Below are 14,257 nucleotides of genomic sequence, written 5' to 3'. Positions count from 1 at the left end.
CCACCTGAAAGGAAGCAAACAAATCACAAGACCCTCTTGTTTAATGGTGATTATTGCAGATTTTAGAAAGCAGCTGGAGGTTTGATTTCTTGGACTAAGGTACCTTACGTGAAGTGGCTGGGAGTGATGCAGGGGGCTCTACACCAGCAAGGCTCTCATCCAGCACTACATGCTCTCGGGATGGGGTCTCTGGTACTATCTGGGCAGAGAAGGGGACAATGCTTCCCTCAGAGGTGTATGTGTTTTCAGGGACAGGTTTTGGACTCATTTCACTGATGGTGTTTTCCAGCTGCTTTATAGTCTGCTCAAGGCTGTCTAGCGTTCTGTATGTACTCTGTCGAATTTCATCAGTCCTAGACAGGGACACTGCAGCTCCGGAGGGTCCCTCTTGCTTCCCAGAAGGACTTTTATCACTCTCCTCAGACTGAGACCTAGTGATTTCAAATCTCTTTGCTTCCTTGTGCTGCTTCAGGGTCCCATCTTCCTCCTCTTCTTCATAGACCACAACCTGCAAGGTCTTCTTCCCAGTCTTGGTTCCTGTCCGTATTGCCTGGGTGAGAGCAGCCAGCTGCTTTTTAGGGAATTTAAATTTAAATTTTTTCTTAGAATCCTGCCTGCTTCCCAACTGATCGGCAGAGTCTGAGTTTGCTTCTGTGTTTAGCCCGTAGATCTGACGGTATTTGTTAAAATTTGTCTTTGTGCTTTCCTCCTCTGCAGGAGGTCTGCTTTCTGCAGAGTCAGACTGAAGGTTAAATAGGTATGGCCCCTGGGGACCATGAGCTGCAGAATGCTCTGTGAATGCTTTTCTGTCATTAGCTACTGGTGACTCTTCCTTCTGTCTCTCAGAGACTTCACAAGCTTCATTTTCTTCCTCCTCCTCTTCTTCTTCTATCTTTTCATCTGTCATCATTTTTTCCAATTCCTCATCACATTCCTCAAAAATGGTAGAAAGCCGTTTGTACGCTGACCTAATATCCATCGGTTCATCAAAAATGATGATGACAGGCTTTTTGTCCAGACACACCACCGGCTCTTCGCTGTCTGTGTTCTCAGGGATGCCCTTCTCAGATGCCACATCCTTCCTCGCGTCGATGTTGACTGTTTGCACATCTCCTCCTTTCCGGCTCACTATGTCGTGAACTTCCCCACTCGAGAGCACCTGGACAGCTGTTTTAGTAATCATGAAGGCAATGTTTTCTGTGGGTGGGTTGTCTTCACTTGGAGAGCTGGCTGGAGAGTCTGTCTCTTCCACGCTGCTCACACTGTTTGCTCTGGACACTTTGGGTCTCAGCACAACCTGATTGTAGTTGCCTGCAGAAACTTCTTGCTCCTGCAAGGAAGGCTGAGGCCCCACAGCCTCCTGCCTGTGCCTCAGGAGAGGGGCAACGCTGCTGATGGGCATGTGCTTGCCCGTGCTCTGCAAGGCTTCACCCTGAGGCATGCCCTGGAGAGCATCTCTTGACAGTCTGTAGTTTGGCTTTTGTTTTCCAGTCTCAACGGCTGGAAAATGTGATCCTAAGACATCTTGAGCCCCTCTTCGTTTGTCCTCCTCTGGCAAACTGATGCCAGACAGGTTTGTGCTCATATTCTGAAGGTTTTTGTTAGAATAGTCTGTACTGTCTACAAACAAACCCTTGCTAAATGTAGGACTGTCATTCATTGAAAAGCCACTTTTACTGTCAGCTGTACTGGATGAATCAGAACCCAATTCTTCTTCAGTTCTCCCTTCCCTCTTCTCTTTAGGATGGTCACTATCTGTGGGAGATCCTGTTGTAGCCCCATACACCTAAGGGGGAAAGTTGGATTACTTAGTTATTCAGGGCTTTCATCTTTACAGGACTTTTATTTTCCCCCAAGATTAATCTTGGGGGAAGCGCAGACCTCATGAACTCACCACTCCATTTACTGCTGCAGAGACATGTCTCAAGCTGTCATCTGATTCCTGTCTTTCTTCAGGGCAAAATTCCAAATTCTGGCAGAACAGTGCATGATATTTCTGCTTTGTGCTATGCATTAAGTCAAGATGGGATGTTACCTTGTTTTAACAAGGCCTCCAGAATATGCATAAGCACATTAATTACCTTATTTCCAACACAGTGCTCCATGACCTGTTCACCTTCCTGCTAAACCCCTCCAGCCCCCCCATGTTTTTATAAGATTGAAGTTGAAAGTCTCACAGTATCTGGTCACATTCTGCTGGGACACATCAAAGGGAGTCTGACATGGAAGGGCTGACAGCAAGTCTGGCTTGCCTTGAAAGGAAGTTTTATACCAGTAAAAAATGATTTTCAAGTTACATTTTGCTCCTTCTAATGTTGGTCACACCTGAGCAGTGCTGCTCCATCACAATTAGTATCATTACAGTCTGAGCACTTCTAAATCCTGGCTGCAGCTTAGAAGTATTTAATCAGAATTACCAGTGACACCCTGTGGTGCCTGTGGAAGTGCAGAATGAAACATTGAGCTACATTCACTTACAGCAGAAATGCCAAGCACCAAACAGAGAGGTCATCCACTGGCTCAAAAGAAGTATGTTTATTCCCAGCAATGAAACTTCAGGTGGACTTTTTTTCTTTATTTGCAAGTGAGGACCCCTGGAAATGCTGTTTCATAACATCAGGCTTTTCTTTGGGGTTTGGTTTAAGTGCTAGTGACAACTTAGGAGAAACACCAATCATCAGGATGAAGGACTGACCTGAGGAGACACCAGGACTATGAATAAGAGAGAAATCTACAGTCAAAAGACAGCTCACCAAGAAGGAAAGTAATCTGGCCTCAAGTGCCTGAAGGCAGTGAACCAAAAGCAATAACGCTGACATTGCCTGCTTGAGACTAGAAGCTGCCTCCTAACACACCAGAAGGACAGAGTATACTAATGTGAGCATCAAGACATGCAGAACAGTCAGGAGCATTGCTCTCCCAACTGAGATGGATGACTGACGGTGCAGAAATGCCCAGGCTGGCTGTGCACGCATGCCCCATGCACACAGAGGTTCACCAGGTATAGTTTCTACACCTTATGTGACGTTTTCTTACGTGCTGTTGGAGGATTTTACAGAAAAGCTTTACTCACAATCAAACCACAGAAGCAAGAAAGTCACTCATACACCAGAGTCACAGTTCACCTCCACAAAGGCTTGTTCAGCAGTAACAAGGATGAACAGCTGCTTCCTCATATTTCTAAATGAGGAAGAGCTCTCATACAAACCAGCACAGCCACAAGGCCTCAGTGGGCAGGCTGACAGTCTGCATGTCCTGCTGAGAGGCACTTTGGGAACCAAATACCAGGGCTTGTGATCCCCTCAGGCTCTTACCTGCTCAGTGCTCAGCACCTCCCAGTCCCACAACATGTCAGACCCCCCAGAATTAGGCCAAGTCACCTAATGGCACTTGTTGCCTCTGGATATGCTGACTGTATATCTTTTTTTAACATGTTCCACTTCTAGTTCCAAGCACCAGTGAAAGACCTCATAGTGTCCTTGTACAATGTGTCTTATTTCAGGAACTTCTGCTTTTCTACTAAAAAATAAAACCACGACAAAACTAATTTCCTCAATGATTTTATCGTGACCATAATGTTCCATATTTAAAGCCAATAAACACTCTGTCATGTCAGATTACAAAAACAGATCTCATTAACACTAATTTCCTGGACTCTGTGTTATTCAAATAAATATCAGTTTATGGCAATTACTTGGCAGCACCTTTCAAAGAAATGTTTGTGCTACAGGATATGCAGTGTCCTGAGTGATGACCCAGGATTTCATGTAACAATGTGATCTTCTCATTCCGACAACAGCAGTAATGAGGATGAATTCACACTTTTTTCTCTGCAACACTGTCATACACACAGAACAGTTTGTCCTTTTCCCCTCATACCTACAGAGCTCTACCCTCACCCAGCCAGCTGTTTGCAGCTTTAGAGCAGAACTGCTGTTTGGGCAGCTCCAACACAAGTCCTTAATTGCAATGTCCTGACCTGGCAGCATTTGCATACACACACAAAATGCACGAGAAGGCTGAAATGCTGTGCTGAAGAGCTGTGTGTCCTTCCCCACCATACCCACCTTCATTGCAAACTCGCATTTGGCTGACAAGTTGTGATGTCTGCACAACCCCCTAACCCCAGCAGTGATGCAACTCATTATTATTAAACATAAAAAAGAGGTTTGCAAGGGCAGAAGTACTTGTCCTTTTCTTGTCCTGCACATTGGCTGCATGCTAAGTCAAATCAACTCAGCTGGCAACTCCAGTCCATGCACAGCTGTGAAATTTAACCTTGACCTGCCTACAGCCCCAGACACACAGCACCTCTTCTCAGTCCCAAGACTGAATTTTAGGCATTAACTTTAAGCATTCCCGGCAAATTCCTCCCATCCACTTTGACTCTGTCATCCAATAAACTGAATGGGATTTCTGAATATCTAACAACTATTTCTGGAACCAACAAATGAAACAAAATAAAGCACATATTCTCAAATTGGCTCCAGAGACTGAGAGGAACCATTAACTCCCCTCAAGCTTAGGAGAGATGCTTCACCATCCATCAGCAGAACAGTTGGGGAAGGATGCTAGAGCATGAGCAGTAGTAGTATGAGCATCTCTGACAGAAACTGATGGATCCTATTTTGATTTCACAGAATGATAAAACTTCATGCAACCATTGTGCTATTGCTGATGAGACACATAATACAGTTTAATACAGAGTTCTGTATGAGCATTTCCGAGCCATACGGAGATAAAAGGAAGGAAACTGCTGGGCAGTGGGTGGGTAGGAGTTAAAGAGAACAGGACACAGGATATAAGATTAGTTTTGAAGGAAAGAAGGTTATGCCAAGACCGGGTGGCATGTCTACAATTGCCACTTGTTACCTTCTTTTCCTTGTGATGCATTAAAGTCCCAGGCCTTATGTCTTTAACATGTGTATCATTTCTGGACTGTTCAGCATGACTGTTTGAGTTTACATCCATAAAAGAGCACTTCTGGAAAGCCTAGGAAATAAATACTACAGGTTATCAGGAGACCAAGAACTCTTACACAGAAATATCTGGAGATGACCAACTAAAAAGAGAGCACTTGTTTTTAACAGTCACAGCTCAACAATGTTTTCTACAAGCTCATGAGATAATATCAGAGATTTCAGACTATCAGATTAAGAGAACCAGGGCATCCCTTCCAGCCTCTCAAGACTCTAACATCATGCTGACCTCAGTGCTCCCTGTAAGGAGGACAAGCTTGATTTCTGAATTTGCAGACAATGGAGATCCACAGAGGTGCTGCAGAGGTGCTATCCAAACTCAAGTAGGAAGCTCATGACAAACCTGGGGCTTGTGACAGCACCTATTTCCTTGTGGCTGATAATGCAAGAGTTACATAACTCCACTTGTCCCACACAAACTGTTATTGAAAGTTTAAACATGGAGATGTGCCTTTGTCACAGTCTTTGATAATGAGCCATAAATTGACTGTCCCAGCCTATGGGTTTGTGGGCACTGGCCTCCCACCACACATCCTCCAGGGCATGGCTCAGACTTTTCAGACATTTATTTTGCTATCGTCCTTTCATTTCCTTTGAGTTTCTCTACCCAGCTGGCTCCCTGATCTGGAAGAGCAAAACTAGCACTGCCACTACCACCATGCAGTGCAGGCAGAAAATGTGCCTCACCAGAATTTCTGTAGGCCTCTACTGGCACATGACCTGCCTTTGGTGAGATGTGCAGGGAGGACACAGCGAGGAGGGGGCAGTGCTCACAGGAGTCAGACACACTGTGACATGCAGTAAGATTATATTGTTATACCATATATTAAAGAAATTATTTGATTCCTGGCAACTCATGTAATTAATGGCCATGATTACAGATTAGAATCAGGCCTGTTCTTTAAATACTGTATTCTTTATATGTATTGCATGTTTATGCAAAATCAGAAAAGTAAGGATAACAGAAAAAAATCCAGTGCAAAAAATCAGGATGTAGACTTTCTTCTGGTTTTCCATTACATCCTATTTGTATGTTAGTAGACCAGAGTACCTAAGGTGACATGGAACTAATAGAAAAAATAGTCTTGCTCCTCACAACAGAGGATATGGACTTTTCCCCAAATTACCCATTTGTGAGACCAGTGATGTGGGTTTGAATAAGCCATCCTCAAAGACCTTCAGACTCTTAAGTGTCAAAAAAGCTATTTCCCTTTGGTATTTTTCTTATCACCTTTGCTCTGAAATATCTGTAACAGTCTCCAAATAGTTTGTGCTACAGCCACTGATAATTATGATGCCTTTTCCCGTTTCATTAAAAACCCTCACACTGCACTCAAGTTTCTTCTGAACCCTCAACAGGCTTTTCAAATGGGAGACACATAGATCCTTACTCATGGATGCAGCAGCACAGTGTGGATCTTGCTGATCTTGTACACAGACATAAAAACATGCCATGTTTTCACATCTACACCTGAGGCAGACACAATTTTGTGGCAACATCACTGACCTGGGAGCTCCTGACAATTTGTTACTGTAACTCCTGTTTCTTTCCAAGACATGCAGTTGTGGCCTGGCCAACATGTTGTTGTTCTTCATATGGACTTTTTATTCAGCAAAGCATTACGACCATTAAATGATTGCTATCATGTCTCTGCTGTCATATTTCACTGATCTGAATCAAGATGATTTACACAGTAAGGACTTTAAATGTATTTCCAGGCTTTTGATGAAAATACAGAGAGATACTGGACCTGTTGCTGCTCCCTATGAGACCTGTCATAGCAGCAACACCTGCATCAAGGTCAGTGATTTCAAAAGCAGACAGGTCTCAATTATGCTGCAATAGGGTGGTTTTTTGTATACTCTGAGGTGCCAGATTTTTATAAGAATGTTGCATAATGTTTGATCAAATGCCTTACTAAAGTGTTTATAGGTATACAATTCAGTTTAAGCAGTCAAAACTGCTACTTGATCAAAGAGTGTTGTTTCCTTTGACAGCTCTCTGTTCCATTGCATTGTGCTCACTGGCATAACTGTTTATGTCTGTCCTTTAGTTCTTCAATGACTGAATTCCATATCTCATTTTCCATCTTTCTGCCTATGACTGACATCAAACTAATGAGCCTGTAGCTCTTAGATCAGGCAATTTGCCCTTTCTAAAACATGGTATTCTGTTAAGCTTCTAAAATATACCTGGTATTTGGTATTGGTTCGAAGGGGGTATTGCTAGCCCCCGAAGCTAGCATTTAAACACCCATTCCCTGTTGAATGCCATTCCCGTGCCTATTTCTCCTCCTCAGCTTCTTTCAGCCCCCTTTCCATACCTTAACCTCCACTTCACTGTCCCCAGCTGCAAGGCAGAGGTTGGTTTCCTAGAGACAGAGATGCTGTGACAGCTTCTGCGTCCCCAGCTCTGCTGTCTCGCTGGTCATCAGCACACAGAGGGGGATAAGGGTGAACTTCTGCTCTCACTCCTGCAAACCAGCACTGGTGGGTGAGAGCTGAGGGAAGGAGCAGGGTGCACCCCTCAAACTAACAGTTAGAGCTCAGTGCCCACATCTCCTGTGCTCTGAATGCTCCCTGGGCAGCACCAAGCCCACCTGTTGGCAGGTGGACAGTGGGGACCATCTCACCTTGTGACAGCGTTCTAAAATACCAGAAATTATAGCCACTTAGGCTGATCCACATCTCCCTTCCTCATGTGGGCATGGAAGAGGACAGACGGTGCCCCTGGGAAGCTGGAGCTCACTGATGGTAGCTGGAATAGTTGGCATTTACTGCAGCATTTTCATCACTGAAGTGAACTGTCCTATGTGATGTCAAGTGAAGGACCAGCAAGAGAGCACTCTTCTATGCCACTGCAGAGTGATGAACCAGTTACACCACAGGAACTGGAATGTCTCAATGTTCAAACATTCTGGGAAACTTTGGACCACAGCACAGCCCACCAGGAGCAGACCCAGTTATTCTCTGCTCCCACCAAAGCACACATGACAGAGGCTCTCAGCACCTTGCCAGTCTGGTAGTGGGTGAGCAACACTAGGCCAGGGACAACCACACCAAATGCACCCCAATGTTTTACTTGTACCATTTGCATGTGCAGGCTTCTCCAGTGGCAGCTACTGCATTCTTGATCACTGTCTCAGCTCCAGAGCTCTTGAACAAAATTTGGTAGCACTTCCAAAAAGTGTACAACTCAGTGCAACGAAGTGGTTCTGGGTGAGGCTAGCAGACCTACTTTCCTTCATGTTCTGAGCTGGAAATTGCACTGAGGCCCTAGAAGTGATATTGGGCACAGGTGTCCTCATGTGCAACCCAAAAGGCATACCTGTAATTCTGCCATTATTTTATCTCCTTCCTCTTCCTCTTCATCTTTTGCAGCTGGTGCTACAGCATGCCCTGTGCTCCGAGACAATGCCTGGTCCTCTTTAGGGGCTTTGGATTGTGTTATTTGCCCAGCATCTTCACTGCATTCCTACAAGGGAATGAGAAAGCACAGATAACACAGCTGAACCTTCCTGATGCAAAGTAAGCACCAAAAATTAAACATTACTGCAACTCTTCTCTTGCAGGGTCCCTCTTCCTGCTACGTCATCAGTTCAAAAGCAACCAATATTGCTGATGTGATTATATGTTCACAGATTAAAAAGCTTCCTAAATTGGACTTCCCACCACTTCCTTCCCCAGAACAGATGGGGAAAACAAGCCCAAAGAAACTAATTTGCAACATTTCTGTAAGAACGCTCTCAAATCTGACCTGATCTTCCCCATCTGTTTAAGGCATGCTTTGTTTTTTTAATTTTATTTTTAATCTTCTTACCACTCTAAATGAAAGCAGCCTGTGACTTGCCTGCTGCATTTCTAAGAGATAAGAGCAGCAAGACTCCTGTAAACAGAACAGATCAAATCTTACTTGCTCATTTGGCCTAACAGAAGTGCATCCTGGTGAGCAGTTTCAGTAGCTCTCCAGGACACAGCTCTGCCTCAACTTATTTTGTGGTTTATAGGCCCAAGCCTGTGTCTTATCTGTTTGCCAACCTCTCATCAGGAGTCTGGCTGCCTAGAGTATGAATCACCGAACCTTGAGAGCAGCAGCCTCTTTCCTGGCTGTGTAGATGACATCTCCTGATCTCGTTGTGGTCAGTCCTGACCCCGGCAGGTAACTGCGCCGCGGAGGTGGAGGAGGTGGAGACTTGGTCAGCTTGTCATTATCCTGCTCTCCATCAGGTGCTTCTTCTGCAGGTAAACAGAGCAGCACAAAGTAAGCATAGGTGAAGGAGAGGAAAATAGTATTTGCATACCTGCCTCACCTGGAAAGGAAAAAAAAATGTCTTAAAAGGTTCTGTTGCTGAATATACAGACAGAAACACATTTGATATTCAAGTGTAACTTGAAATGAAAGTAAACAGGGCTGTACTTGCACAGAGAAACTGGATCACTTCCCCCAGAAATTTTCAGCAAAACTCCTGTCCTCCAGGCAGCAGTATCTGGGTGTAGCCCTTGGTGTACAAGTGGGATAGCAGAGCACACGTGTGAAGGAGCATGTAAGGCACAGGTTCTGGGTACCTGCTTACAGACAGTGCCCCTCAGTCTCCTTCGAGAGCAAGGCCACTGACAAGGATACAATGAGACACCAGCCTGGAGGCTTCTCATTGTTCTCAGCAATTCTGAAGCAATCAGCACACGTTTCCGCTCTGCCTGGGAGGTGCTGTTGGCCAGGTGCAAGAAGCTGAAGAGTTTTGTCCATCTCATAGTTGGACACAACCAGCTAAGTTCACACAAAGGCTGAGTGAAAATGTAAGCAGTACTCTAGAGATGCCACCCTTGCCTTTCAGTGAGTTCTCTCATCTCTGAGCAGGGCAGGGGATCACAAGAGGCAACTGCACTTGCTCCTCTTTTTAGGGAGAATTTGTTTTCACTTAACTTGCCATAATTCTAGGAATGTACAGTTTTGCCTTTGAATTATCATATAAAAGCCCTATACATATTTTTCTAAGCCAAGAAGATTCAAATACCAAATGCAAAGGCCAAGCAGAGCCAGCCCTTCCTTTCTGAGGAGAGTCTTCCTAGAGAAGACCAGTTCTTCTCTGGTCTGCCCCTGAGGATGCTGCCCCACCAGCTGCCACCTCCTCCTCTCCAGTGTCCCTGGACAGCATTATTTCCAGAAGCAGCATTACCCAGTTCATGACCTGCCCCTGTGTGTTTCTGGTTACAGGCTAAGCATCATAAATATGACAACAGCCACTGTTTTCACACTGCTGTTTACAGTGTTTTTTTCCAAGAGCAAAAGAACGACCTGTCTGCAGCCACTCAGTGTTCTATAAACAGCTGGAATAAATATAATCCAGAAAGATAAAACATCCTGCTTTTGGGATTACCTAGCGGTTTAGGGCTAAGTGTTCCCTCTGGGGAAATTATTGTGTAACTGCCCACTCCTGTCAGGCTCCTCCAACACTCCAGTTAGCCCTGGGGACTGGATGGAGCCCTTGTGTGACCCAGTCTCATCTTTGTTTCCTTCTTAGCTCAAATGTTCTTTGAAGCTGCTTAAGCTTAAAGAAATGTTCAGTTGTATTATCTCCCTCCCTTGCCAGATTGCAAGAAAAGTGAATTTCCAGATGCACTTTACATTAGACCACTTCTTTGGTCAACACACACCACTCAGTTTTTAATTACATCAGATGTACTTCTGCTGTAAAATCAGAGTAATTCTCTAAGATGGTGTTTAGCAGACTATGATGTAGGGCTTTTGCAAATCCCTACTCCTTTTAATGGGCACAACCCATTTCCCTCAAACTGGTAATAACTCCGATTGCAAGAACTCCAAGTTTTTCTTGCACTTAATGAGAGCAAGGTTGGATGACAGACATGGAAGGCACGAAGAAAACATGATTCTTACCATCTCATTCACATCTCTGAGTAACTCATCCATCTCCATCCTCAAAATGGGAGACAAAAACACAGGCAAGAAATATTGTCACTGAGCGTGGCAGGTGCACTGGTTATTGAAGGCTAATCCCTCTCAGTCCCTTACCTGGAGTCATTAAGGAGAGGCTGTGATGGGGTTTGCTCATGGTCAGTGCAGTGACACTAGGCTGCACATAAAACGTCAAAGATGGATTTCTGTTTTATTTACTAAAGGATTCTATTTCTCCAATATAGATAGGAAGGAAAACAAATAAACTTTAAAGGAAAATATTGCAGGGAAGATCTTATTCTGTTGTTTTTTTTTTTTTCCCCCTCTGGCAAATTTAAAGAGGGAGAAGTAAATGAGCAAATTTAACTCACTAAGCCTGAGACTGCCCATGAACAAAACCTATACATTATGGAACCTTCTTTGGTGCCAAAGGGCTCAGCACTTCTGTGAACAAAATGGGAGTTGTTTGTCACCAGCTGTTTCTCTAAACTGCAACATTTTTCAACAGGCACAGATAGATGGGAACTAATTGCTCCCATCATACAGACTTCTACTTGCACCAAAATAAATCCAAAAGGTTTCAAAATAATAAAGCCTGCCTTGAGGCAGTCTCTGCAGTCAGATAAGCTCTCTTTAATGGAAGTTACTGATCACTCATTACTTCCAAAAATCAGGGCATTCTCACATATGAAGGCACAAAGAGAGATGTAGGAAACCAATTACTAATGTACATGCTAGAAAAAGAATCACATTTTTCATGGAACAGTCTTGATATAAAGATGAGTTAGACTCAAGACATTAAAGAAATATTTGCAGAGTCATGTGGAAAACTGTGTAAAGTGTGTAATTTTATTTTGTTTTTTGCTTTGCAGAGAAAAAAAAAAGTGTTTCTTCACTGGGAAAGGTTCTGTGTGGAGAACGGATGGGACACAATCTGGCAAGATGATCTTTCTGGGTTCAGCAGGTGAGGCAACAGGGGGCTCTGCTCATTTATGGCCAAAATTTCTTATGAATTGTATTGGTAGATAGGTGGTCTGTCTTTTCTTATGCTGCTCAGTTTTCAAGTCTACAGCAGACTGGTACTGAACTTTTCATCCTCATACTCATAGAAGAGCTGAGTGGTATGTGAGATATTTAAGCAGATATTAAGGAAAAGTTTTGCTGTTCCTGTATTTATGTTACCATTGCAGGATTCATTATGCACAACAGAAGGCAAATGTCTCAATCTCATCAAACTTGTTCTTAAATCTGCTGGCTGCACACTGTGCAAAATTGTATTCTAGAAGTGGATTAGTTAACTATGTGACTTACAAAACTTCTCAGTTACTGTGCTCTGCACTTTTTAAGATGTCACAGCTCACTGCACCCATATGGTACTTATTTTCACTGACTTCTATTTATGCCACACATTATACAAGCTAATTGTGTTGATAGCCAGTAATCTCACTGAAGGGTGCCAGAATTCTAAAATTATTTTATGAGGTTCAACAGAATTTATTTTAAACGTGTATGTTGCAAAACATCCAAGAAGCCAAAACTTGGCAGTGTCAAAGGTACACACAGAACAAAATGCTGGATCTGAAAACACTCCTCCCAAATTCTATATGAATTTCTCTACACAACCCCTAGGGCTTTGTTTTTCAGCTTTTTACTATGTTGGCATGCCAACACCTTGAGTGCAGCATGCAGCTCTGACCTCCACAGCTCCACAAGGACAAAGTGGAGTTAAACAAGGGTAACTGAATCTAGCCTCTAGGAGAGGGAGCAGCTGGCCTGGATGGAGGGACCAGAAAGACTGGAAGTTCAGTTTGAAGTCTGTGGGGCAGACTCCAGGAGAGGTCCAGGGCATGATAAAGGTTTATCCACTGCCTTTATAATTCTATGAACGAAATGAAAAGCTGTCATTTGCCAAATTGAAGGATATTAGAGCTATGGGGATCTCAGTGAAGCAGGTATGATACCAGTTTAAAAGAGATGAAGTAAAGCTCCTTCACAAGATGGGAGCTTGCTGCCACAGCAAGAGGGTGCAAACTGTATAATCAAGTATAGGGGAATTGGTGAATAAAAGTTCCATAATGGATATGAAAAGGAGGAGATTTGGATATTCCTTTTAATATCCCGTGAGGGTGCTGGAATAATAGTAGCAGACTGCAGAAGGCAGCCAGGTTCTGTGCTCCCCACACACAGTGCCTCCAATTGCTGTCAGAGACTGAGCAGGATGGACTTGCATATGGGTAAGAATCTAACAGCTGATGCGTGTTTGGCCAAGGGGATAAATCCAAGCTTTGGCTGAGGCATCTTTTTTGCTCCTTGGATTTTGAATAAATTCAGGCATGGATTTGTATGTTAAATTGTGAAAGAAATAGGACTGAAAGGACATCTCACCATCTTGCTACCACTAAGTAGCTCTACCTGTATAATTCTAGTTCAATGCTAGTCTAAACCATTCTGTCCAGTAATGGGGACCTTGCATCCTCCTCACTGCCTCATGCAGCTTCAGTGCTTCACTTTCCTCATTGTTATGAGGTTTTTTCCTAATGCCTAACCTGGATCTTCCTGCTTGCAATTGCCAGTGTTTACCACTGTTCTATCCACACACAGCAAGTTATTCTTGCTTTTTAAAGCACATTTTTGTGTATTTAGAGATTGTTTTGTCCTTCCTCAAGATCACAGCAATCTATAAACTGAAAACATTCTAGCAAGTTGGAAAAATAACCTCTTCTTTCCAGATATGCAATTCTTTAGCCCCATTTACTCTAGCAAACCTTACCTGAGACTTCTAGCTTTTCTGCTGCATCTCCTTTAGGCAGGGCTGCTGGCTGGGGAGGCATCTCCAGGTTAGGAATGGACTTCATTATATTGGCCTGGGCCTCTTCCAAGAGCTTTTCAAATTCCTTTCCATTATAGTGATCAAGGTTTTGTCTTTTCTCTTCCCACTTCTTTTCAGCTTTCTAGACAAAACCAGTAAAGCATCCATTTATTTTTCTGATTTCCATTGTGATCACTTATTTAAAAATAAATTCCATGTGTAAACATTATAGGTCAGTATGGATAGATTCTTTCAATTCTAGTCAGCAACTAAAGGAAATACATGAGCAGTAATTGCACACTGTTCTGACTTGTATTGTGCTAGATTTGACACACATACATGCCAGACTGACAGTGGCCACTGCTCACTAAAGGAACAAAGGCAAAATTTAAATCTGGGTCTCTGCCTCAATACATCATTCTGGTGATTAAAGTGCCTGTCTGTAATAAGACACAGCAGTTCACCTCTGGGTTTTCCCACTGGAAACCACTGGAGCTTCACACTCTTTCACTTTTACTTCTCCATAATAAGGGATATGGAGATTTAAAGAGTGAA

The 14,257-nt window shown here is 43.5% G+C and overlaps 1 protein-coding gene across 23 annotated transcripts in view; it reads right to left on the bottom strand.

Moving 5' to 3' along the window:
- The window catches only part of KIAA1217 (KIAA1217 ortholog), a 230,086-nt gene that overhangs the window by 2,824 nt on the left and 213,005 nt on the right, over positions 1 to 14,257 (bottom strand). For 15 of the 23 annotated variants that reach the window (XM_068171418.1, XM_068171434.1, XM_068171450.1 and 12 more), the window contains 6 exons: positions 13,664 to 13,844; positions 9,061 to 9,215; positions 8,308 to 8,454; positions 4,873 to 4,992; positions 1,895 to 1,972; positions 104 to 1,786 (listed from right to left, as the gene is read on the bottom strand). In XM_068171418.1, coding sequence (XP_068027519.1) covers positions 104 to 1,786; positions 1,895 to 1,972; positions 4,873 to 4,992; positions 8,308 to 8,454; positions 9,061 to 9,215; positions 13,664 to 13,844 — 2,364 coding nt within the window. The remainder of the gene's footprint in view (positions 1 to 103; positions 1,787 to 1,894; positions 1,973 to 4,872; positions 4,993 to 8,307; positions 8,455 to 9,060; positions 9,216 to 13,663; positions 13,845 to 14,257) is intronic. The other 8 variants (XM_068171559.1, XM_068171577.1, XM_068171590.1 and 5 more) reach the window with 4 other exon arrangements.

Source organism: Anomalospiza imberbis, chromosome 1, assembly GCF_031753505.1.
Source record: "Anomalospiza imberbis isolate Cuckoo-Finch-1a 21T00152 chromosome 1, ASM3175350v1, whole genome shotgun sequence".
Classification (NCBI taxonomy): domain Eukaryota; kingdom Metazoa; phylum Chordata; class Aves; order Passeriformes; family Viduidae; genus Anomalospiza; species Anomalospiza imberbis.
Note: the sequence above shows the minus strand (reverse complement) of the source record. Positions and strands in the feature narration are given on the sequence as shown.